Below are 27,008 nucleotides of genomic sequence, written 5' to 3'. Positions count from 1 at the left end.
GGGTGAGGACTGACAAAGCCACAAATCTACTACTGGTGCAATACTTGACCATCAGTGCTTGAATTTGCCTCCCAGACAAATATTTTTAATGTATTAGCTAATGTTTTTTAGTGTCTTGAGTTACAGAAGCAACTCCACAAATCAACTCAGCGTAACCAAGGATGAGCACAGCCTCACACTGATGACAGCACTCCATATTAGACAGTGGCTCACAGCCAGATATGTGGTTGCTAAACAAAATGTCAGCAAAGATGGTCTGGTCTTCATCAAAGCCAGAGACATAACCACATATTTTTTAGTGAGATACCCCCTCTAATTACCAAGAGATCTATTTATTTTCCTCCTTGAGACCGTGTCTGACTTCTTCAACCCTGTTTTTCCAGTTTACAGAGCAGACATCTTGCCTAACGCATCAGTCACATTTAGCAGTTGGAATCCGCCAACAACTGCACAAGATAAATTGTCTCTTGGAAGGTCTTTTATTGTTCATGTCCGAGAGTCATAACATTTCCTATTCATAATGCAGTATTGTTTAGTAACCCCTGAGACGTAACTGTACATCTCAGCCTTTCCACGTTATATATTTGAGCCATGTTTTTATTTGTTTTATGAGTCATACATGAATGTTTTTAAGAACATGTGTCTTTTCTTTTGTTTTGTCTTTTCTTTAGTTTGTCCAAGCAAGGACATCCGCAACAATGTGACCAACCTACATACGCTAGAGAACTGCACTGTGATCGAAGGCCACCTGAAGATCTTACTCATGTTCAGGACCAAGCCTGAGGATTTCCGGGGCCTCAGTTTCCCCAAACTGAGGGTGGTCACCGACTACCTGTTGCTCTTCAGAGTTTATGGCCTGGAGACCCTCAGTGATCTTTTCCCCAACCTAACTGTCATCAGAGGCAACAACCTGTTCTTCAACTACGCCCTTGTGATGTTCGAGATGCTCCAGCTGCGAGAGATCGGCCTCCATAGCTTGATGAACATCACCCGCGGAGCAGTGAGAATCGAGAAGAACCCAGATCTGTGCTATCTTTCCACTCTGGACTGGTCCAAGATCCTAGACTCAGTGGAGGACAACTACATCATGGCCAACAAGAACGACAGAGAGTGTGGAGACGTGTGCCCAGGCGCGGCCATCGGAAAGACCACCTGCCAGACCACCACCATCAATGGACACTTCAGTGAACGCTGCTGGACTCAGAACCACTGTCAAAGAAGTAAGCAGTCTTCTGTTATAACTCTCATGTCATAAATTATAGAGCTGCAACAATTAATCTATTAGTTGTCAACTTTTAAACAATCATCAGCAAATGTATTAATCAACTGGTTTTAGGGGAATCAGGGTCAAATCTGATTCCAGCGTCTGAAATGTGAATATTTTCTGGTTGCTTTCCGCCTCTGTGACACTAAACTGAGTATCTTTGGGTTGTGGACAAAACAATTTGAAGGAGTCATCCTGGGCTTTGGAGAAGCACTGATCGATACCAAACAACTTAACAGTTAACCAAGAAAATAATTAACAGAATAATCGACAACGGAAATAATTGTTAGTTGCCCCTCTTTGCTCCCTGTGATTTTTTTTATGGGAGATACGGAGTCATACAATCTACAAACAAGCAGCAGTTCTATCTAGCTCTGATCCAGGACCATAACATAATACTTCATCTCACAGTACTGGATGGCTGTCAGAGGGAATCCGAACATTCCAGACACTTCGACATTTCTACAATCTGGTTTGAAAAGAAGAGCGAAGATAATTATTCACTGAATGGAATGCATTCTTCTTAGCAATATATGTAATGCTTTATAAATGAGACTATGGTTTTATACTAAGGCCCTGTTTAGGCGACAACGGTTTCTCTAAAAACAGAAAAGTCTGTCCTTTGCGTTTTAAAAAACTTCTGCGTTTATATGATGACGTTATTGAAACGATCCTCGTTCACATGGAGCCGCAAAATCTACTGGAAACGTTGTAGTATGCATGCCAGGCCAATGGGTGGCAGTGTAAATTTGCAAAGCACCACCACGGCATGACGCCCTGCGCCTGCGCTGAAGCACCTTCCTCTACAATGCAGTGATTACAAACCAAAACAAAGAAGACACAATGGCGAAAGCATGCACAGATAACTTTGTCTGGATGGACGACGAGGTGGAGTTGCTACAGTAACAGATCTACACTTCACTTCAAATCAACAGGGTGAGCAGCACAAACAGAGCTTGGCATTGTTGTTGTGACAGTCGGCATGCCTAGTGACTGGAACCGTAATGCGCATGTGCAAAAAGTCTCCGTTTTCAGAGAAACTGCCTATTGCAAGTTTACATGACAATGGAGACGCTGCCATTTCCAAAAAGTTGCACTCTGGAACCCGTTTTCAAAACGCTGCATTTTCAGGCACCCAAACACCGCTGTTGTGTAGACGATCGGCCAAAACGCAACTAAAATTTATCGTTTTCAGTTGAAATCGTTGTCATATAAACGGGGCCTAAGTTCACACTACACGACTTTCGAAGTCGTTAGATCGCTGTAGTGTTCACACTACACAAACTGCTGTCTTGTAATTGGGAGCCATAAAATTGTGGTGGTTTTCACACCACGTGACTGTCCGGTGACAGGAGGTCACACACAGCAAGATCTTTTATCAGGAGGAGTCCCCAGTGATTATGTCTAGTGTCCAAGCTATGTTTTGGCACGAAAATACTTGACTTTAGCTCACCAACAGGTCCCAAGCAGGTCCAGATATATAGCTAAATGCTAGATATCTGGCTTGTGTCTGCAATGCAATGGCGGGCCTCTCGACTTGTGCTTTTGAACAGTTCTCACATAGCACTCAAGCACTAATTTGCAAGCATTAAGCCAATGCCAATTTGCCTCTAAACTGGGGTTTTTGTCAGGGAGCTCCAAAAACTGTTGACATGTGGAAAATCAGGACTAAATTTGTGTAGTGTGAACTATGCATTAATCAGTGGTGTTACTACAGACAAGTTTCCAGCCACCAGTGACAGCACTGAGCACGCTGGAGCTGCAGCAGGAGGTAGGGAAGAAATCCTGCTCCATCAGTAATTTAACATGGTTTATATAGACTTCAATAAAGCCACCACATTATTGTCAAATTAATTTTTCTTTTTGGGTGCCTGACATATTTTTTAGTATGCATATCAGTTGCTAATAAGATTTTATCCATTGCCCTCCACAAGTTTAATGAATGGAGTGCTTGAAATGTTTGGATTCCTTCTAATGGCCACTGTGATATGTGTAACTGTCCTGGATCAGGACTAAATACCACCAAGTACTAAAACAGTTAATTGTTTATAGTTTTTATAATTGAATATTGGATGAGGCCAAAAAATTAGCTGGTTTCAATGTTCAACCTCAGTGTCAAATGTGGGTATGTGCTGCTATGATCCTTGTTATGATTGTAAATTCAATATTCATAAAATGGTGGTCCAACAAATCAAGCAATGTGGACCCTTCAACAGGTGGATTTTGCTTAGTTTCTTTTCCCATATTTGCAACACTTGTTATAATTGAGAAACTCTATCAAACAGTTACATTATTGTCTTGTGCATTTTGCATATGACTAGTAGTAGCATATTTGTGTAGATCTGCTTTCCATCAACACATCATTATTTTCACTCCCCTCCTCCCCTTCTTTAGCCACATGTCCAACCGGTCTAACATTTACAGAATTCAGCTCTCCATTTGGACCAAATAAAAGCTCATGAGGGTCAATGTTTGAAACAAAAATAGTTCTTTGTTTGTTTCAGAATGGACTGACTTGCAGCCTTAAAGTTGTTTTGCCAAAAGTGAGTTATGTCCCTTCTTTAGTGTTGAAATGTCAGAGCTGCGTCATTAACTCAGGTTTAGTTAAGTAGGCCAACTTCTGTGTCAATGCAGCTTGAACTGTACTCTAATGTGACGCAACACCTCACCAGTTAGTCTTTGAATGTTTACTCTCAATAGACTGTAGTGTTGTTGTTGCTCATGATGTGTGACGGAGGTAAAGAAGATATTAGACATTGTGGCACGTTTCCCATTGTCCCCCCGTAAGCACAGCCCCTGTGACATGGGCCCTTCTGTGCTGACTTTTACTGTAAAATGACAAGCCCACCCATTTCACACTGCCAAAGAGTTCAAGTTCGAGTGCTGGGAAGAATTTTGCGCATGGGTGCTGTCTGAACACCTTGGCTCGCACCATTACGCAACACTGCATGCGTTAGTTTAACAGCTCTTTTGAACGAGTTTCCTTGCACATGTCTGCCTTTTGAGGCTCTTAGTAATGTTTGTTTGGTGTGGCAGTTTCTCTTGAGCTGAGCGAGCTCCATTATTATGCTCTTCAGTCCCCGTGCCGCTTAAGAGTGTTGTTTTTTTTTTTAAAATAGTTTTTTACACTAATGACTTTGTGCTTTAGGTGACTGCTCATAGTCATCAAAAATCCTTGAAGGCATTTTTAGAACAGGACCAGAAGGCCTATTGCCAAATTGTGGCGAAGGCGGAAGTGTTTCATAAAAAGTCTCACAGCAGAGACAATTTCCTAATTTTGTGCCGTTCTCTGTCGATGAATCAAGACCAAACGTTGACTGGCAAGCACAGTCATGGGCCTGCATTCGGCACGGGCAGGGCCTGTGGTCTTGAGGTCTGGGACCTGCGGTTTTTTGCCTACTTTCACTAAAGCATGAAAAGATCTGTTAAGCCCCAGCTAGAACCGCAGGACAGAGTGCAAGGCATTCGGTGTCCTCTTCAGATGTACCCTGTTACTGCTTTTTATAGACCTACTGTAGTTATTAAAGTAAGCTGCTTCTCCCAAACTTGCTGCATTCTTTATATCTATACACAGCAAGTCTCTTTTAGTTCTCATAATTTTGCTATGCAAAATGTAGGCAGTGGTTAAATTTATACTACACAGGATTGTCGGTTACTGTTTGTAAACACACTCGCCAGCGAAAACGAAAGTGAAAGTTCATCCCAGAATCATTTTTGTCAGACGTTTTGCCAAGGAGTAAGGTCCACAAACAGGAATGTATGTTCGTGAATAACTTTTGATAGTAAGGTGGTATAGACTTGAAACTAAACTTTACACTCCCGTTTTCGGCCCCTCCGCGTTGATAGAGCCCACCCGACTTTCTGGGATGTTGGGAAGTGGGTGAACTCGAAACTCAAGGAGTCAGGTCCAAAAATGGGAAGGTATGTTCTCAAATAACTTTTGATAGGAAGGTGGTATAGACTTGAAACTGTGCCTTTTGGATCTGTGGCTCTTGCCTGTTAATACCAATCTGGCACCTGGTCGCTACCTTTTTATAAAGTCCTTACCTCACGTGGGCGCAGTGGAAGTACACCCCCATATTTGTCCCAAACACGGAAAGTAAGAATAACATAAGAGAATTCAAATGGAGGGCAGATTCTCTGCAGGAAAATACATAGCAACGCTCCTCAAGTGGGTCATAAGTTATGATTGAGAGGGAATACTTCTTTATGAGTAGATACATTTTTTTTTTTTTTTAGGAAAATCCTGCATGGTATAGTTTTAAGTGCCACAGGTGACTGCGTGTCACACACACTTTGTCTGGTCTGTACACCAGCAGAAAACAAAGCTGCAGAGCCACGAGGCTTGGCTTAGCTCCCATGTTTGGAGTCACAACCCATTTCCCTTCCCTGCCTCTGTAACAGGGGTAATTTGAGCTTCTCTCCTAATTTCCCACTCCCTTTTACACCAAATTGGGCGCGTCCGTTAAGCAAAGTGGCAAAGCAAGGTTGCAGGAGATGCTCATTACTAAAGTTGATTAGATTTGGCTACAGGCACACACAACACACACAACATGTAACAGCTGTAATAGTGGTAAATACAAGACATCATCCTGCAAAGCATCTCTCTCATCTTGGCAATTAACTCTTTGAAGTTGTGTACAAATTATGTTTGATATACAGTACAGGCCAAAAGTTTGGACATACCTTCTCATTCAATGCGTTTTCTTTATTTTCATGACTATTTACATTGTAGATTCTCACTGAAGGCATCAAAACTATGAATGAACACATGTGGAGTTATGTACTTAACAAAAAAAGGTGAAATAACTGAAAACATGTTTTATATTCTAGTTTCTTCAAAATAGCCACCCTTTGCTCTGATTACTGCTTTGCACACTCTTGGCATTCTCTCCATGAGCTTCAAGAGGTAGTCACCTGAAATGGTTTTCCAACAGTCTTGAAGGAGTTCCCAGAGGTGTTTAGCACTTGTTGGCCCCTTTGCCTTTACTCTGCGGTCGAGCTCACCCCAAACCATCTCGATTGGGTTCAGGTCCGGTGACTGTGGAGGCCAGATCATCTGCCGCAGCGCTCCATCACTCTCCTTCTTGGTCAAATAGCCCTTACACAGCCTGGAGGTGTGTTTGGGGTCATTGTCCTGTTGAAAAATAAATGATCGTCCAACTAAACGCAAACCGGATGGGATGGCATGTCGCTGCAGGATGCTGTGGTAGCCATGCTGGTTCAGTGTGCCTTCAATTTTGAATAAATCCCCAACAGTGTCACCAGCAAAACACCCCCACACCATCACACCTCCTCCTCCATGCTTCACAGTGGGAACCAGGCATGTGGAATCCTTCCGTTCACCTTTTCTGCGTCTCACAAAGACACGGCGGTTGGAAGCAAAGATCTCAAATTTGGACTCATCAGACCAAAGCACAGATTTCCACTGGTCTGATGTCTATTCCTTGTGTTTCTTGGCCCAAACAAATCTCTTCTGCTTGTTGCCTACCTCTTGAAGCTCATGGAGAGAATGCCAAGAGTGTGCAAAGCAGTAATCAGAGCAAAGGGTGGCTATTTTGAAGAAACTAGAATATAAAACATGTTTTCAGTTATTTCACCTTTTTTTGTTAAGTACATAACTCCACATGTGTTCATTCATAGTTTTGATGCCTTCAGTGAGAATCTACAATGTAAATAGTCATGAAAATAAAGAAAACGCATTGAATGAGAAGGTGTGTCCAAACATTTGGCCTGTACTGTATGTCATGGAGTTTTAAAGATGAATGCCAGACAAACACACCAACAAACCAGACATTCATACAAAAAAGCTTTTCTAACAGAGCTTGAGTACTTAGTGATTACTGTCATTGTGTCATGTCACAGATTACTTGTTGGACAGTGTAACGTATTCATATATTGTATGGGTTAGATGTTTTGACCACTTAAACTACAAGTTAACACTGCACAGTAGTCAGCCAGTCAGCAAGAATGTGACTTTAGCGAGCATTAATAGACTGATAAGTTAAATTGAAGTGACTGTGCGGTGTGATTAATGAGTTTATCACTCGACAAGTTGAATCCGACAGATCCTCACATTTCTCAATTATGTGATTAGATAACAGTTTAAATAGTTGCTGTGTGATGGGATCTTTGGTCAACAGTCCATGTCCGTGAGGGTCCCTGCAGACATCGATGTGCAGCCCAAAATTTATGACTGTGTGGACTGTGTGCGTAGACTGTACACACCAACTGCAGGTGTGAGCATTTCCATGAATGCAAACACCTAATGTGGTATAAACAGAATCAGAATTATGTTGCTGTTGCTGTTGTATGCTTTACATGTAGTAAAGCCGACCCTTAATCCAAAACGCATAAAGGACTATTTTGAAAAACCCTGTTAGTGGCAATAATCAGTAGTTATGGAACTCCTAATGTCTCCTTTTTTAATATCTCAATTCTCTGTTATAAACACAAGTTTATTAAATATGTTGCAAAACAAAGCAGGCCTTTATTTCCTTTTAAAAAATTGAGTTGAAATTACAAGCTGACGTGAAGGGAAATATTACAGTTGAGTCTGTTTACTTGCAATGAAGTACTATTTCTTGCCAACACTCATTTGAAGATAATGGGCATTTGATTATGTTTTGGTAATGGCTGTTATGCGGCACAGCTTGTTTGGCTGATAGCACGTCAGCTTAGCCCGAGCCCTGAAAGAGGCTGGCAGCTGAAAATATTGGCTCCGACTCAATAAGAAATCAGGGGCTTCCCGTTGGGATCTTACTCGTTTCCGCTGCACCGACAGAATGTCCATCTGTCCATCAGTTTTTTTTCTTTAGTTTAGTCCTTTTTTTTCTTTCTTTTTTTTTTCTTCTTATTTTATGTCTTTACTAGAGAGAAGACAGTAGAGAGATGGCAGGAAATGAGGGGGGAGAAGATGTGGAATGATATGCAACAATGGCAGAACATTGTGTTTCATGGTCAGCACCATAAAACATTGAGGTCTTTAAGGGTGTCCCTAATCTTACACATCTAACAGACTTCTTTTTGTTTAAATTTGCGGAAAATGCCAGTTGAAGTAAAAAAATAGTCTTTGTCAAAACAGTGCACATAATCCAGTTTTTACATGTAAGACATTTGCTGGCAAATTCACAAAGGATGGATTGCAGCCACCGATAGCACATTGAATTGCACATCACTTGCAGCCGTTATCTGCCTAGTCTCCATGGTGGGATTCACAAAAGTTATTACGGCACTAAAACACCCATAAAGTTTTGCAGCTGAGTACAATTTGCCGCTTTTTTTCTGATCAGAAAATTCTGATTGCCATGTGGCAAAAAATAAATGGTGCCTTTGTGCCAAAAACACAGAAGGCAGAGCAATGGTGGAGAAAAAAAGAAAGCTGAAATTTTCAGACTGGGAGCTACAGGTCTTGATGGGCGAGGTGCAGAGGCATTCATCAGAACTTGAGGCAAGGAATTGACAAATGTGACAGAGAGAAATCATTTTTGGTATTTACTGTCCCAGTATGTCAATACGCTTCAGTTACCACCAACTCTGAAGACACTAATAATATAACTGGAACTGCGCTGATCTTTGTGAATTTGACTGTTTTGCAATGAAGCCAATTTGCATAGAAAGGGCCCAAATGTATGCATATTACCTAATTTAAATACATGCCAAAACGCTTTTGGCTTGGAAGCACAGTTAGAGTGCATTTCACACTTTGTGGGTGCTTTGAGTATTACACAGTTTCTTTTTGTCCTATTTGTGTAGATCTAGCGGTCACAAAAGCTTTGCAATCCTTTTGTGAATTCGCCCATCTGAGTATACGACATTTGTTAAGAGATGTGCTTTTACAGTCATTTTTCAGCTTTGCAACAAAAGTGTCATCTTCACTAAAAAGGCTCTTTTTTAATATTTCTGTTCCTTTTGTAATCAAATGCAGTCTGTGTTTGTTCTTTTTCAGACCAGTTTTTGTTGCAGGCCTTCCACCAAGCCCAGAGAGATATAAATTAGCCTGTATTTCCCAGGTGGCCAGTATTTTACACACATGATTAAAAGTGATCTTAATTATCTACCCTCTGCCGGAGATGAGGCGCCCAGGGGGGGTTGTTGTCCTCCTACCACTCAGCCACCACAGCAGCTCTCACCAGTGTTTGGGTTTGCAAGATCTGTTACATATTTAATAAGCTCCCATAAGGTGGTGAACAGCTCTTAGCAGACGCCTCAACCTCGGAGTGGTTTGGCACTTGCCACACTTGTAGCATGTGTGCCTCTGTAGCCTGCTGGCACAGGGAGACTGCAGTTGGTTTCATGCAGGCTGTCACAATTGCAGTATTCCTATGAATCCCATTTCAACCAGGTCAGGTGAGGACTCTGCGCTGGACCTTCCTTGATACGGATGTTCCAAATATACTCTTGGCTCACATCACATATGTCTGTCCACCAATCACAAGATGGACTTGGAGATTTGTCAGGGTCAGTCTGTGACGGCAACACAGACATGGGTTATAAATCACGCAGGGACATAACCTCTGTGTGTGTGTGTGCAGACAGAGTGGACGGCTATTGTTTAGTCTTGCTGCTAGGAAACAGGAGAGTAACACTGTGGTGTAATCATGGATATGAACACATCAGTCTTTCACCCGGGCTGTATCAGGAGGAAAAGCGAGGTCACTGGTCACTACGGGGGTGAGGAAGGTGAGCAGGGGTGAGTGGGTTTGGGGAATGGGTTCCGCCTCACCGTTGACCCTCAGCTCTCCCCTCTGCCGACCTTGTCGCAGCTCCCACACGCAACGGTCAGTGTTGGCGCCACGATCCTCTTCCACCCTGAACAATGGTGGTCGTAGAAGTTCACGGAGAGTTCTTCCCAATTGTTTCCTGTCTTTGTTGGTCTGCTTCCTCTCTGAGGTTATGAATGAACACAGGGGCCTCGGGTGTTGCCTCGGTAGCGGCAGACACTTTTATGAGACCAAAATACTGATGGCTGACCCGTGGGAGGTCAGCAAGGCAGGAAAGAGGACAAATTTAGCTGCTAGTAAAGCTGTCTGTCGGGAAATAGGAGAATATTGTTATTAAGTTTTATTATTTTAAGATGGAAGTGACCCCTGGTGTGACAAGAAACTATGGCTTTATTATATTGACTCCTGACTTGCTTGTGTGTCACTTTAAACCTGCCAGAAGTGTCAGGACACTGCTCTTAGATGTCTTTGACATGTTGAGGGCTGGTGTGGCTTCTGTATTCATTGCCTGTGGCATTGCCTTAAAAACATGAACTGTGTTTGAAAGCCAAGCCAGCCTTGTCCTCCTCCCATCACATGAATCATTCCTTCTGTTTCTATTTTTGTCATGGCCACCATTCACTCTGTATCCTCTATACAATATTAAAGCTTAAATCTGCAGCCTTCTGCACGTTGTTGACCTTCACTGCCGTGAGAAGTAAATTAGATTGTGTTAAAGCTAAAACAAAGGTGGTAGAAAATCGAGACTTATGAAAGACATTACGCCCTTGCTGAGCGTCAAGAGCTATTCCACTGGATGAAAATGTCCTCAAACCACCAGCAGAGACAAACTTACTTTACCTTTCCTGGTTTGTGCAAAATGTATTTGCTGACAAACTGGATATCCTGCCCACAGTACGGACTGCTGTGATTTAATTACAGAATTGCAACCTCCGTTCAGAGATCTCACACAGCTAGTTAAATCCAGTGTCATACAAACACAATATATACTGCACATGCACATATGGCCAGCAAGTTTACAAGGTAAGGGCCATGGATTTTCTTATTGGCAACTAGATTATCTGCCCAAAAGAAGCCTCATACACCAGCATCATGTTTGGATTCCTTTCCTTTCCTTTCCTTCTTTGTTTCCACTGTGCAAAGGCTTCTAAACAAATATTCAGCCTGTCTGTGAGCTGTTTATCTTTCATCTTTGGTGTCTTTGCCTGCCTCGAATAAATGCTTATTCCTATTCCTATGTTTGGTGCAGAAAGTTAAAAGTAAGTAAAACATTTGAATGGAAGTTAAACACAAAGACAAGCAAAAAATGTTAAAGAATTAGAACAAATCGAGGCAAGGAAGCATTAGTTGGGTTTCTATCCACATGTAGCACAAATTTTAACCAGATTTTCAGATAATTGTCTAAAGACAATAATGCAAAGTCATGTACTTTAATATCCACTACTGTTAGGCAGTTATTTGGACTTGGCTCAGCAAGATAAGAAGTAGATGGCGCTAATTCCTCGGTCAGGTGCCAGCAATGGTATGATGTAATTAAAAGAGCACCAGTTAAGCTTCAAATGAAAGAAAACAATGGATTTATGATGACGGAGAGCACTGTGGACAAAAGAAACAGAGCTTTGAAAAACTAATATAACAGCTACGTGGTCTTGGAAGAGTTTTGGTAACAGCCCAGTGTGCATAAGCCATCCAGCGAGGACAAAATGACAGTCAGTCATGGCTGTACATTATCATTTATACGCAGAATCTGTTTTCATTGCACTAAGTTGCATTAGCCTTTTATCGATACATCAATTTTTCCACAAATGTGCTCAAAAAGAGATGGCTAGAAACACACCTATTGATACAAAGGTCTTGACATTACATTTAAAAACCGTCAGCAGAGCAAGAAAATAAAGCTGCTGTGCTGACGCTAATAGTGAATAAATCCAATTGGCAAAGCGGCAGAACTTGAAGTACACAGCAGCTATGAGGGACCCAATTAGTAAACTTATTTTGTTGTATATATGTATGCACTTCTGTACTTTTGTAAGGTGACCTTGAGTGCCATGAAAGGCGCCCTTAAATAAAATGTATTATTATTATTATTATTATTATTATTATTATTATTATTATTATTTTGGCCTGTTTTGCCCTTATTTCTATAGTAAAACTCTGGCTTGTAACCAGCCATGAAAAGGAAAAAAAGCATCAGACAAGATCAGACAGATTTGTATAACTCATAAAAATCTACCCCCTTTTCTTTCCAGCCTTGACAGCCTACTCTTTTCATGGTTCAGTTTGCAGAGGGCTATTCTACTAGCCTAAATCCAGAATGCTCTCAGACCCCCCCCCACACACACACACACACACACACACACACACCATAAGTCCTTTCCTTTGAGTTGACTTAACTGCTCTGGCACTCAGTCTTGTAGAGCTGCACCCTGCGAACCCTTGCCGTTCAGCTCCTGGAGCCATTCCCATGGAATCCCAGACATTTCAGGCATTTGTTAAAGCTGGGCCGACAGGCGTTTCTTCACCGCTGTACGCGCTCACACTCACCACAGCCATTCGATTTACAACAGCTTACTGCTGTTTTACTGCTCGTTCAATCAGACTGGCAAGAAATGTTTCTTTTTATCTACTCTCACTTTTTACATGAGGCCTTGAACCAGATGTTTTTTAATAGGTTATGTTGTCATTTCTCTATTAAATACGGTTTGTGTTATTGGGGGGAGACATTTTTGTGCTGTAATGGCAATCTGTTGTACCTGCACCTAATTTTCTTTCTTTTGTATGCAGCGTGACAAAATATAATTATTGTTTAATACCATAACACCTCACTCCATAACATGGCACTGATGCATCAGTGTTTTGATTGTACTCAAGGCTGCAAATGAATGAGGAAATGAAAAAAACATGTAATGGTGCTCTTGAAAATGGACTTCTCTAAAAGGGAGTTGGTTCAGGGACACAGATGTAATTGATTTTTGGCATCTCAGAGGCTTAAAGATTGTGTGTGCAAGTGTTTTTACTGCAGCCCAAGAAAACTAAACTAAAAAAAAAAAATTAATTGTGAAAAGTTGAAGGAAAAAATGGCAGTAGATTTGTAAATCCAAAACACAAGATATTAATTTGTCTTACAGCACAACTTGAATAACTTCCACTGGTTTTTGGTAAATGATTTGAAAAGGTTTATTCTGAAGACTGCTGCTTATTGCTTTCTTCCATTGTAATATTTTGATACCACAGTCACTCCGCTTAATCAGTGTTGATCCTTTTTTACCTTTACATTGTGAATCACACGTTATAGGTGTGCAGCACTAAATCAGTTAAAGTTCTTATTTAAAGTTGGAGTTCTCTAAGGCTTGACTCAGACTATAGGAGTTTTTTTAGAAGCCTACCAGATTTTTAAACTAAACTGGGCTGTATCATGCACATGTGAAGAAACTTCACAGATCTTCTACTCTGTTATCTCAAACGTGCACAAACTACAGTATTATTGGGATATTATTAATATGATTGTTCCAGAGGGAGCGTGAATGCACCACCTCAATGATCTTTCCCACATAATCTCATGGGGAAGCAGATGTAAACAAAACAGAGACTGATGCATGGCGGTATCTTGCTATAACAGTGCTTTGCAGTGAGAAAAACAAAAGCAGAAGGCTAAACGAGTCTGGATGAGAAAATGGTTAACACAGGTTGTCTATTCTTCAGCGAGAACTGGAGGTGAGATTTTAACTGTCAGTTTTATTATCTGTCAACAGTAGTATGCAAGTAAATGTTAGCCTCAAGAGCTGGAATGTTTTACAGTGGTTGGAAACACCGTCTTGTCCCTCTCATTGGCGTAGTCATAGTAGTACATGTTCTAAATAATCGGAGCAGCCCTGAGGAGTCTGTGTGCAGTCTGAACCCCTCACATTACCACATAATCTGGACTGAACATCGGTACCGACCAAATTCATGGACTAGATTTCCCCTCCGATTGTCAGGAGATGCGAACTGGTATTAAATCGGCCTAAAGCTGTCTCAGTCTGTATCACTGGTCATGTTTACTTCCAAGATTTTCTTTTTATTGCACATAATCTGTTGTTGGCACTGCTGGAAACAAACAGACTCTCAAAAGTGTCATGAATAAAGACAGCAGACGGCAGTACCTTTACTGTGTTGGCTTGCATTGGACCTCATTTGTAGGTCGCTGTGGACAATTTAGTGGATGAAAATAAATGAATAAAATAAAATAAATAAAAAAAATAAACTTAAACTTAAAAAAGACTTTGCTTAGCAGCTTAGATCATTTTCTGATTGAAGAAACTCTTTTTAGTGGACCTTCCATCGTAGATCTGGTTTCGTGATTATTTTCTCCCTGCTAATATTTTTCATTTGTTTAAAAAGATAAAAAGATTAATTGCGTTAGCTAAAATTTTGATTTTTTTTTTTTTTTTTTAAAGCGTGTTGTGTCGTTGCATTAATGATGGAAACGTGACAAATGCTTGTGATGTCATAAGAGGTAGTCAAAGTCAAACACAAAGGTAGTCATTATTTCAGTCTGACACTGAGCCCTGGAAGGAAACGAAGATTCAAGGCTGTGGCGTGCGTCATTTGCCTGTAAAGCAGGCAGTGTAATTGCCCATCAATGAGAGCACAGTGTTTATCATTTCTATTCCAGTCACGGACAGACTGGATATCCTGCCTTCTGGTGACAGCGGCGGCAGGGCGACATTAAAAACAAAAAGTGCTTTTCCATGTTGTTTGTGTGTTTTTGTTCTATTAACGCTGGCTGGGCCAGTTAATGAAATTGTTTACGTTTCCCGTTGCTGCCCAAGTCATCTCTATCGAACCCTGCTGCTGCTGAGTCAGACGAGCTGACAAGTGGTTACCAAGAAAAAATGAGACAAATAAACCCAGGTCATTAGCCGGTTCTTTTTCATAAGGTCACACTCAGACAGCAGTTTTAATCTGTGACGTACTTAATTTTGCTTTAATTTGAATTAGATTGAACCCAGTTGTTTTTGAGTCTTAATCTTCCTCATCTGTGTTTTGACGCATAATTGAATATTTAGACATTAGAATAAGAATAATCGGTCCTAAGCTGATATCTGTCTTCGGCTTTCTGTGTCAGACAAGACTTAATGAATTAAATGAGTTTAAACGTGTCACTTGTTCATGTCCTTCTCGTGATCATGAGGTTGATGCAAAGGATGAGTAACACAGAAAGGACCAGAAGAATTTTAGATCCTGCAAATCTGTCCTTCTTGGTTTAAGTGCTGCAGCTAGCAGGTATTTTTAATCATCAGTTAATCTTTCCATTATGTTTTTCTAGCAATAGATTAATTGTTTAGTCCATGGTAATTATTAACTTTGTCTATAAAATGTAATAAATGTTGATTATTTTCCAGAGCTGGAAGTAATATTTAAACATCTGTTTAATGAGAAGCTGGAGCGTACATATGTTTGGCATTTTTGCTTGAAAAATTACTCTGTTAATTCACCTTCACATTTGAGATGATGGAAACAGAGAATGTTTGTTGGTTTTGGTCGATAGATGACTTTATTAATTTATCAATCGAAATTGTTCTTTTTATTGTCAGCCAACTAAATTATGAACAGTTTCTACACGACTTAGTGGTCATCTGTTTTCACGTTTTGATAAATGCTTTTCCTTTATATTTTTACTTATAAATATTTGATGATAAGTAATTACCTGAAAAGCTGCAGCCATTGTAATAGCGGGACAAGTGTGTGATTGGTCTCACTCCTTTAGGCAGAATTTAAAAAGCTGAAGGGACTTTGCTCAGCCTTGTGAAGCCTGAAACCGGCTCGCTGCTGCTTGTGGCTTTGACTTTTGGCAATTGAGCTGCTTCCTTCTGTTGACCAAGAAAGGGCTTGAATCCGCACTTGCCGCTTGCGGCAATATTTCATTGTTGATTCTATGTCCCGCCATCCATCCATCTTCATTCACCGCCATCTCACTCTTATTAAAGTTATAAAGTTATAGAAGGAGCTCCAGTAGGTAGAGAGATGTTTGGAAATAGAAGTGGGGACTGTATAACATGTGTTCCTCACTAGTAGAGAGGAAACCAGCACAGCTCTGTATTAATGACAGACATTATCAGGGCAGAAACCAGTAATCACACTAACAGTACTGTGAAGAATTTTGATTCTATTATAGAAATGGAAATGCTAAATATGGTGTATACTACAGGGCTTGATGCTAACTTTTTTCCCAAGGAGCACATGTGCTCCTAAGTTGAAAAAGTAAGGAGCGCACAAAGAACTTTAGGGGCACAATGTAAATTGATCAAATAATGTGTTTTCCGTAATAAACGTGATGCAAATAGACATTTACAAGCAAAATTATTTAATGAATTTGTATACAAAATGTACAGAAAGTTAAAATCATCAAGTTTTGAGAAAGTAGGCCTATTGCAATTTAATTTTGTCTTTAATGTTATTATCTTATATATATTATCTTTGCAATATGATTATGTTATATAATGTTATTACTATCCTAAAACATTCTCCAGGTCCTCTGAAACTCTGAAGGACTTAAGCCTCTTTCACACAGAGCTTTCGCGGCGCCCACCGAGGGGTAGGGCGCAGAGGACAGGATTTGGGGGAGTACAGGCTCGTTCAGGAGCTACAGCTCCATGGTGACCGCTTCCGGGTCTACTTCAGGCTCTTCTTTGCTATTGGACTCGCGGCGCCAAGGTGTTGTCACAGCGCGCAGACGCCGCGACATGCGCCCTCTCGCGCGCCACTCAGCTCGGCGGCAGAGCGGTGCACACTTGCGCCAAGGTAGCACATACACAATGAATGGGTTCGTTGGCGGAGGTCTGCGCTTTGCGCGCACTGTGCGAAAAGGGCTTTATTTCCACCCTGCCCAGCAGCGGTACAGTGGTGAACGGTCCCTAAAGGCCTCTACACATGATGAGCTGTAAAACTGCTTTGCGCTGGCTGTCCCATTGTTTGTCTATGGAGAGGGCAGCAACGCCTGACAAAGCGGCACTGCTACCCTTGGCGTCGCGCACTGCTCTGATTTTCCGCCCGAGCACTGTGCTCAGAGTTGAAATTATTTGAACTACAGGGAGAACGGAGCAGGCTTCCCCGGAGATCCGCCACTTAACCCGGTCCATCTCCTCCACACTTTGACTTATTTCCACGCTGCCAACAGTGGGACTTAAGCCCTTTTCACACAGAGCGCGCAAAGAGCAGACCTCCGCCGACGAACCCATTCATTGTGTATGTGCTACTGCGGCGCAAGAGCGCATTGTGCCGACAGTGGCTTGGAAAACCGCCCATAACCATGTCACACAGGGAAGAGGGAAGAGGGAAGAGGGAAGGTGGCTGGAGTTCCTCCAACATTTGCGGTTAGATTATCATATTTTTTTTATTGACAAAAATATAGGCTGCTTCGGCTGATTTTTTTTATGCGCACATGTGCCCCTAAATATTTTTTACAGTCCGCAGACATCTACTTTTAGTCGCAAATGCGAGTGAAACGCTCGCACTGTCGAGCCCTGCACTACTGTCATTTATTATATGTAAATTGGGCAATGGAAAAAACAGACTCTGATGTCTGGCTCATATTTACATCCATTACTTTTAGAACATTTTGTGTTCTTGCAGTCTGTGTTCTTCTGGCACTACACAGTAATATCAGCTATAACGTGCTGTATATAGATAGACCTGTAGGTAATGGACTTGATGGTACTATACAAACCACTCTGAAGGCCTTCGGTCTTATTAAATGACCAAAAATAACTTCATATACCAGCCTGATGACACCAAGATAATCAAAGATGTTGGCCTTTTGATGGCCTTCTGTCATATACCATACAGTCAGAGACAGCACACTGTGAGATCAGTGTACTGTTACCATGGTTATCTACAAATAAATACACCTCAAATTAACATAAATTAACAACTTTCATAGATCTTCATGTTGCACACATTCAGTTGACTAAAAATAGGTAACAAAACTGGTTCCCTAAATACATTCAAAATCATCTGCCAGACAAATTGGATTCTAGCAAGCATTAGGTTAGATTGCTCTTTTATAACCTTTTATAGACTGCAATGATTAATCCAAAATTACAATAGTCATTAGTTACACCTCTGTATGCATTGACTCTACAAGTAATTTGGTTAGCTTTTTGTCTCTTCCTTTTTGCCTTTTCCATATTTAATGCATGACCTCATTATCCCTAAATATCTAGTCAGCTGTTGTGCTGTACAAGCCGTGAGTGCCAAGCAATGCATGTCACATGTGAAACATGAATCAACTGTCAAAGTTCAATTTTGACAGTTACCACTCAACTTACTATTTAATACTCAGGTTGCTGCTCTTTTATTCTGCCTGTTTGTTGTAAACTAGTGCAGTGCCTCTTCTGAACTAGCTGATTGCTTGGCCTGTGATATTGCTGCTTGCAGCTTTCTCAAGAACCACTCATCCAAACACTCAACACTGTGCTTCCTTGGGAGTATAAGCGACGCTCGTTAACTGCTAGCTCTTTGGTACCAGGCTTTTTCTGGGAACAAAAGCGTTTATTATAAAAGTTATTTCGCTGATGCTTGAAATGTTTGAGTTGGCTACAATGTAACGTCTCCAGTATCTCCTCCTTCATCTGTTATTGAATCAACTGCATATATCCATAATAAGAGCTAGATACCAGAGCCCACTTCCGTCCAAATAGAACTGCTTGCCTGGTGCATACCCCAGAAAAGTTTCTAGCATTGAGGTTTATGTCCGGGTGTATGCAGTCCTTTGAAAATTCCTAGCAGTGTTTCTCCTGCTGACCCTGCCTGTGGGTTCCTGCTTGACTCATAGACTTAACATTGTGATAAAGTAATAGATTTTTTAAATCACTTTTAAATCGCTCAAGGAAATTTTTACAAATATAATAGATAAAAAAATACATAATAGGAAGCATCATAACTGACAATTGTAGTTCAAAGTGTCCTGTCAGCAGTTTACAAATGTCTCTTTTATAATTGTGGTCCATGGGGAAAATACTTTCAGGGCTGTAGGGGAATTTTTCGCTGCAACACTGCAAGTTGCCACCGGGCAAAATTGGAAGCAAGGCTGAACAACGGTAGCACATCCACTTCTCTAACACATCATGTAGCAAACAATGGAGAAACGATTGCATGCAATTTGGCAGTCTAACAGTATATAGGGAACCCTTCTCAATACAGTACACAGTGGCAGTAGTAACGTCCCACTAATATATATGTCCTATGTAGCCCTCGAGAGCTAGAGAGCTGACACTTGACACTGCACACACACCCGCCAAGTGTGAAGGCGACTGGATGAACGCTTGTCAAGAGAGTTGAAAGACATGGACATACATACATACAGACAGAGAGTTAGATTGTCAGAAGTGTGCCAACTTTGAAAGATGGCCATTTTCAAAAGCACTTTATTTGTTCTTAAGATTCTTCTCTTCTGGGCCTTCAGCAAAAACCGTCTTTCATAAGAAACTAAATACTACCCTTGTCATGGCCGTGGAATTTTAATTACCAACCAGTGCACCACCGCATTCCCGTTTGGCATTTTCTGGGGTCTAATATGATCTCAACGCAGAAAGCCTGATTATGCTCCTGTTTCATCACTGCCAAAAAAAGGAACTTGGAAAAACTCACCACGAAATGATTTTAGGGAGGATTGTGGTTAATGAAAAGTACGGAGGCTCTTAATTTTAGGCAGAAATCCCTGACTTTAGGGTACGATGAGGTTTGGTTGTCCTTGCCTGTATAAATGCATTACTAATTGCCTGCTGGTGTACATTTAGATGTTGGTAGAAACAAGAAAGGCAGAAAAGTCTGGTAACTCTTCATGCAGTGTGTTTGCATTTATTGCAGACAGTAGACAACGGGCCGTTTTGAACTGTATGAGTCATTCCTTGCGAGCAATGTGGATTCTTTCTGCATTTTCGACGCCCCACGTTGTTGAAGCTCGCCGTCGGCTGGCAGACTGTGTAAATCTATTCCTTCACCTCCCATTTCCAAGCTGGCATCGCCCTGACAGGGTGCATTATTCTCTGTCACACAGTGGCCTAGAGTTGTGTTGGTTTGTTGTTGATGTTCGTCTCGGGCTTCGGGGATTGAGCGTCTCATTGTGTGGCTCTGCTCCCCCCTCATCCCAGTGAAACCTCCGCTGATGAGATAAAGCGCCAGGCATTTCTGCAGCATTATTCCCTGGCCTTCATGTGATCCTGCTGCACTTTGCACAAACCGCATGACAAGAGATCAGACAGGCCCTGACCAGTGTGCCAGAGTAATACGGATAAGGAGTTCAGACACGGGAGGCGATACACACATTCAGCCTCAATACTTTTTTAAAAAAAAAAAGATGTAGCCAAGTCGTAAACAGTCTTAAGTCCAACTGCCTACACAGCACTTGTCTCCCAAAAACCCCATTGATTTATTGTTGTCAGGTGACAGGTGGTTCTACTCTGTCCAAATGGAAGATAAGTAGTAGAGATGCTGACAACAGCAAACTCAAGCTGAGCATAACTAATTGACACACTGAGAAAAGACCTCTGTTCCTCATGCAGGGCGCTCGCTGAAGGGTCTATAATGATAATAAAGAAACTGGGCTTGTATTTAGAGATTTGCATGTTTTAAGGAAAGAATCACAAACTCCCCTGAACAGTCCCCTCAGCGTTCTTCTCGCTCCGAGAGATCAAAGATGGCTTGGGGTGGCCCCACTCTCAAAGGTCCTCAGGGTCTCGACCTTGAAAACATTTTTGACAAGCACACAAGAAACAAGTCTATTGCCTTCAGTGTGGCCACTGTTGTTGATACTATAAAAGCCTCTATGATGTCTGATAGTGAATGATACCGCTAATTTAGGATCAACTACCAGCATTGATTTCAACTATGCAGACATGGCCAGGTCAGCTGCTGGCAAAGTGGACTGTAAAAATCTTTTGGACAGTGAGTGGTTTGTTTTGGTGCTTCATGAAAGTGATTGCCGGCTTGTTCTCTCAGGTGGCACTCAGCGCATGTCAGAAACTTGACATCAGTCACCGAAATTGACTGACCCACATTAACCCTTGTGTTTTTTCCCCCCAAAAGTCTGCATCCACTGGTGCCTCTGATTAAAAACGAACTTAAGTTGTTTAACTTTTAACTTGCTGCAATGGGTAAGTATTTAGGGCTGCACAATATAGGTAAAATATACAATATGCAATAACAATAAAGAGATTACTGATGATAAATAAACAGATATTAAAGTGTACTCAGTTTTCAGTGTACTGCTAAAATACACGTGCTTGTTAAATTAAAGCAATGAAAGAGGCAAAAATTTTAAACCTTCTTTGATCGAACAAGTTAAACACTGAACTTAAAAAAGGCACCAATTAAAAAAAAACGAATGATAGTTAAATTAGTCAGTTTTTTTAGCGATACTCTTTCATCTTACTCACAAAATGCCTTAGTGCAACATTGCAGTCTTTCGCAATGTGTTTATTGTGCAAGTTGACATTGCGATGACAATAAAAAATTATATTTTGTGCAGCCCTACAAGTATTTTCATCATTAGTTATAATCTACTCAATCGAAATGTCAAACAAACAAAAAGAAAAATGGCCATCACAACTTCTGAGAATGCCTTTGAATATTTTGTCCAACCAGCAAATTCAAAATCGATCTATTTAAAATTATATACACATAGAAAAGCAGTAAATCCTCACGCATTCATACTCATACAACTAAAGTGATTAACTGATTATCAAAATAGTTACCAACAAATTTTCTTGTCTGTTGACCAATCGATTAACTGACCAGTTGTTTCAACTTTAATTTAAACCTAAAGAAGAAACAATGTAGAGCTGCAGATTAAAAAATAATATTATCCACTAATCTGATCATATATTTTCTGATGAGTCTTCAAAATTGTTTAGTTAGTTAGTTTAGTTTTCAAAAAATTGAAAAACGTCCATCACAAGGTCTGAGAGTTCAAGATTAACTCTTCTTGTTTTGTCCAACCAAAACCCAGAGATATTTTATTTAATATTATTATATAATATATATAATTTAAAAAGAAGCAAATGTTCAAATTTGAGAAGCTGGAACCAATAATTATTTGAGATGTTTGATTATTATACACCAGAAATGCATAAAAGATTGTGAGCATTGTCACTGATTAATTTGTACGTCAATCAACTAATCAGTTAATGGCCTGATTGTTTCATCTTTTATGCAGTGTTTTGTATCAAGACTGTGTGGTTTGTCTTCATTAGAAGTCAACTTTATTACTGAATTATAATTTCAGAAAGCCTGCTGCAACATTTAATGGATCTCATTCAAACACCAGACAACAGTAACCATACATCATTCAAAAATGTTCTGGATTGGTCAAAAAATACAAACAAAAAGTGGAAATCTTTATCTTTAGCAGTAAGTTTGTTGAAGGAGGATTGATTTTGTTTTGAACAGATAATTCAGTCTGGATGGAGATTTTTCAGTTCCCAGGCTGTTGAAGTCTGTAAAAACTCCTAAGTCGTGGACGTGACAGATGAGACACAACACATCACCCGAGGCACTGAGCTGCTCGGCACAAAACTAACATGCGCACGAGTTTGAACCCATTCACTACTGCACCACGTTTCTCTCAACAAGGAATTGAAAGAATAGAGAGATTGTCCCGGAGCACTGTGTTTTTCTCGCTGACAAGATTTATGTGCATGACAGAAAAGAAAAAAGAAATCAGAAGTACTTAATAAGAACCAGTTGTGCTTTAGATTGGTAGAAGAGCAGCCGATTTGTGGTAGTGAGAAGACGTAAAGAGCAGAGCAGAGCAGTTCCAGCCTGTTACTATGTGGCTCTCGCGTAATTTCTTTGCATACCTCCCATTGCTGCTACTGCTGTCTGACTGGCTGGGAGGGAAGAGAGAGGGACACAAAGGGTTAAACTGTGCCTGTCTTCCTTGGAGATGGGAGAGGCCATTTGAATGGCTAGCTTCTACAGCTAGCCAACACATTGGCTAAGGCTGAGGGTGGATCTGCTGCTGGGCCTGTGCTGCGACATGGAGCCCAGCTGGAGGATCAGGAGTCAGTGTGAGCAGACAGCAGAGCTTTTGTGTATATGTGTGTGTGTATGTGTGTGAGTGCATGTGCGTGCATACATTTGAGGGGAAGTTTAAGGGCAGATTTTGAAATAAACTATCAGGAAAACATAGTACCAAGAGGACATTTTTGCTCGTCAGTGTGGAAATCATCATCAGTGCTCTTTGTAAATCCCACAGCAGAGTAGATTATTTAGACAGACAGGCTGACGTAGATAAAAGGTGGTTATATCATTTGTTTTCCTAGCACCATGCCCCCTTTAGCTTCCCCCCTCACACTGCCATTCTCATGTTGCTGCTGCCCGCCCCAAACACACGCTCTTCATGAGCTTCAAGAGCTTACCTCTGCGAATGTAAGAGGACAGGGTGTCCATGTTTTGTTCATTTAAGGGCTGACCTCGTGACACTAATGAAACCAAGCAGTTTTTTGGACACTTGCTCAACAATAGAAAGCCAGTTAAGAGGAACAGACTATTGAGATAAATTGCTCCTGTAATGGAAATTGCATCACCCAACTCTCCCTTCTTGGTTTTGTGACTCAATATTAGTCCAGACCCGTAAAAGACACACATACTTTACGGTCTGACCTGTAACCTGCCCCTAACCTAAGAGACTCATTATCTCCCCTGCTGTCCAACAGTCTTAATGTGGCTCTTGTGGATGAGAAGCTAATCTCAGCAGGCAGGTCAGTCAGCTGTATTTACCTCTGAGAAGCCTCCATCCATCCTTGCACACTTGTCCTCACACCTACGCTGAGATAACAACACACACACACACCAACTGCGGTGCATGTACTCGCACACTCACATCTGCCAATCCTGAGAGTCGAATGTTACGTAAGGGGCTGATTTACAGGCACACACACACATGCAGACGTATGCACAAACAGCCAGTCTACAGACTTGTTTCTGTCCTTAGATGATCGTGTTTACGCCCCAAAAAACATCTCTGAACTTCAGCATGTGTTTGTGCGACTGTCAGGACACTGTATCTTTCTGTCAGTGTTTATTTCTTCTACCTGCTCACAGAGAGCCTGTGTAGGTCCTGCTGCTAGAAAGAGGCCTGTGCATTGGTTTTGTTCGCCTACTATAGATGATTTGGGGCTTGTTTTTACTATGGCCAAGGGCTCAGCGATGCATCGATACTTATCAGGTGCCATTGTAGTGCTTCCTCCATTAATCTTTCAACATATAAGTGACATAAAATAATGAAAACTGTTCATCACACTTGCCCAGAACCCAAAGTGACAACTTCATCTGCCTTGTCTTGTCCAGCTAACACTTACCATACACCAGAAGACTTTGAAAAGACTTTAAAAAGTCTTAAGTCTGACACCCTCTCACAAAAGAGATGATGTGACTTTTTAGTCACAGACTAAAAGATTTTGCAAACACTAGGGATCCTGCAGAGTCACTATTAAACTATTACTAGACTAGATTCCTTTTGAAATTATTTCCATCCTGTTCCAGTGGAAAATATTACGCCAAACACCCTTTAAGAAATATGATGTACAGCTTGTCTGCAAAAACACATGACTCTAGGAACAATTTGTCAATTTAGCATCAATATAATCCATAAAGAGACTGTATTTGTGTAGAAACCTTACATATTGGTTTCTGTTGCCTCAACTCACTGCCAGCCTTTGTTAGTTACCTTCTTAGTGTAAGGAAATCATGGGAGTGAGGGATAAATAGTTTCAAAAACTAGATTTCTCACTAAAATAAATTCAAACTGGTGGATCAGATACACACCGAATTCAAAACTGACTCTTGTTCACTCCACAACTACTAACAACTTTCTCCCCCTTTACCACCATACAAGAGAACTGAGACTTGTTCACGTTCTTGCGCCTCTCAGAGTTCCCCTCAGTGTTTACTGTCTGTCTGGTTTGTTGCGTCTTGTATGGTGCTAAGAGAGCACAGCTATTGGTTGTGGACAATTTTAAAGTCATTGAACACCAGTACTATGATCCAGGTCTAAAAATGTATGATAAATTGAACATGCTTGATTTTGTCGGAACATCAAGACAAGAAAAAGACAGAATCAAGAGTTTTACGACCACCTTACACCAAACGATCGAGATCACAGGAGCACTCACCAACTGAGGACTTTATTCAGACACTGAAAATTTGTCTGCAACAGTGAAACTGCTTGAAAAGTCATTTGGCGTAAGGCTGGCTTTAGAATCCAAAACCTAAAAGTATTGAATTTTTAATTATGTAACACAGAGAAGTGCAATTTCATGAAACTGGAACCAGTGACTTTTTGCCATTTTTTGCTTGATGAATGATAAATCCACTGACACATTCACTGCTTATTAATTTTCTGTCTGTCAATTAATTGAGCAGTGGTTTTCAGCACGAATCAACCAGACGCTTTGATGTGTGATTTGCGTTATCTGAACAGATGTTGTGATATATCATAGCGAGTGGTTCTATAGTTGACAGGCTAAGGGTGCATCAAGATTTTTTATTTTTAAACAAACCCTTCACAGCACAAAAAAGGAAGTGACATTTACATTAACAACATTTTATAGTCGTACATTCACACATGAAATGCGCTTCAGAGCCTCTGGACGAGTGCAAGAGAAACCCAGCAAACACATCTTGCACGTGTCTCACTTACAAAATACTTGATGCTTGAATGCCAGTCGCTCCCCCCACTCCGTCTCACTTTCACCCAGCCTTCTGTAGAAGTGTCTGTCCTTTGTCAGCCAGTGTTGAATCCCCACTGTTTGTATTCAACATGCTTGTTGGCCAGTGACAGATGGTCCTCTGGGCTGCTGGCTGTTTCAGTGACGAGGGATTTCACTGTGACCATGAGAGATATCTGTGGAGTTGGAGATATAAAGATATACAGTCATTAAAGATTAAACTCACCCCAGTCACATTGGGGAAGTGAAATATTGCGTGGGTGTTTGAATGCTGATCAGTTTCTGTTTCCTGTGACACTCTTCCTGCAGCACACATTAAAAGCTTTACATATTACGAATTGACCAAGTAACCTTTTTCTTTAACTTGTCTCACCTTTGCTTTACTAACTCTGTCACTCTCTCACCTGCAGTGTGCCCTGTTCAGTGCAAACATCGAGCCTGCACCAAGGACGACCAGTGCTGCCACGACCAGTGCCTGGGTGGCTGCTTGAAGCCTCACTCAGCCGGTCACTGCGTGGCCTGCCGCGGCCTCCAGTATGAGGACAAATGTGTGGAGCGCTGCCCCGAAAACCACTTCACGTACAAGGGCTGGCGCTGTGTCTCTTTCGCCTTCTGCCAGGATCTCCACAACAAATGCAAGCGGGAGAAGGAGCACAGCAAGAGCCCCGACTGCCACGAGTACGTCATCCACAACGGTGCCTGCATCCCTGAGTGTCCCTCCGGCTACACGACCGTCAACTCCTCCTCGTAAGTGGACACTCATGTCGGTCTGATGGGCTCTTGATGGGTTGGATGGAACGATGTGTGATCAGTGAAGCTGGGTTAATATTCTGCATACACACACACACACATTCACGCACACAGCTATCTTTGATAAAACAGCCAATTATACTAAAAGGGTGTCCAATAAAAATGAATAATACCACAGCAGAAATCTCAACAACAATAACAACAGCAACATACCCTAATGTAAAAGAGAGAAAGATATGTAAACAAATGCAGTGGAAAATTTAAAAAAGATATTATCTGGAAAAATAATTCTGAAATCTTGCAGTTTCCTGCCTTGGTTTGACTCTTGTCACTGTGTTTGTAGCACTGAGTGACAGTGCAGGAACTGAAGGTCCTCCTGATGAACTCAGAAAGCACTCTGTATTTGTACACACACACACACACACACACACGCACACACACGCACACACATACACACACCTCTTTTTTGCGTGCATGTGAGACAGCAGGCAGCTGGGTCAAAGTGGTGCAACACAGTAGGAAACCTGGCACATCTACGTTTCTGATTTTGACTCGGTAGCC

General features: G+C 41.2%; 1 protein-coding gene across 1 annotated transcript in view; it reads left to right on the top strand.

Moving 5' to 3' along the window:
* The window catches only part of insra (insulin receptor a), a 66,468-nt gene that overhangs the window by 9,088 nt on the left and 30,372 nt on the right, over positions 1–27,008 (top strand). Inside the window, exons 2-3 of the mRNA XM_049597755.1 lie at positions 672–1,220; positions 26,108–26,444. Of these exons, the coding sequence (XP_049453712.1) occupies positions 672–1,220; positions 26,108–26,444 (886 nt within the window). The remainder of the gene's footprint in view (positions 1–671; positions 1,221–26,107; positions 26,445–27,008) is intronic.

This window comes from Epinephelus fuscoguttatus, linkage group LG15, assembly GCF_011397635.1.
Source record: "Epinephelus fuscoguttatus linkage group LG15, E.fuscoguttatus.final_Chr_v1".
NCBI lineage: Eukaryota > Metazoa > Chordata > Actinopteri > Perciformes > Serranidae > Epinephelus > Epinephelus fuscoguttatus.
The sequence above is the reverse complement of the archived record's forward strand: the minus strand, read 5'-3'. Positions and strand labels throughout refer to the sequence as shown.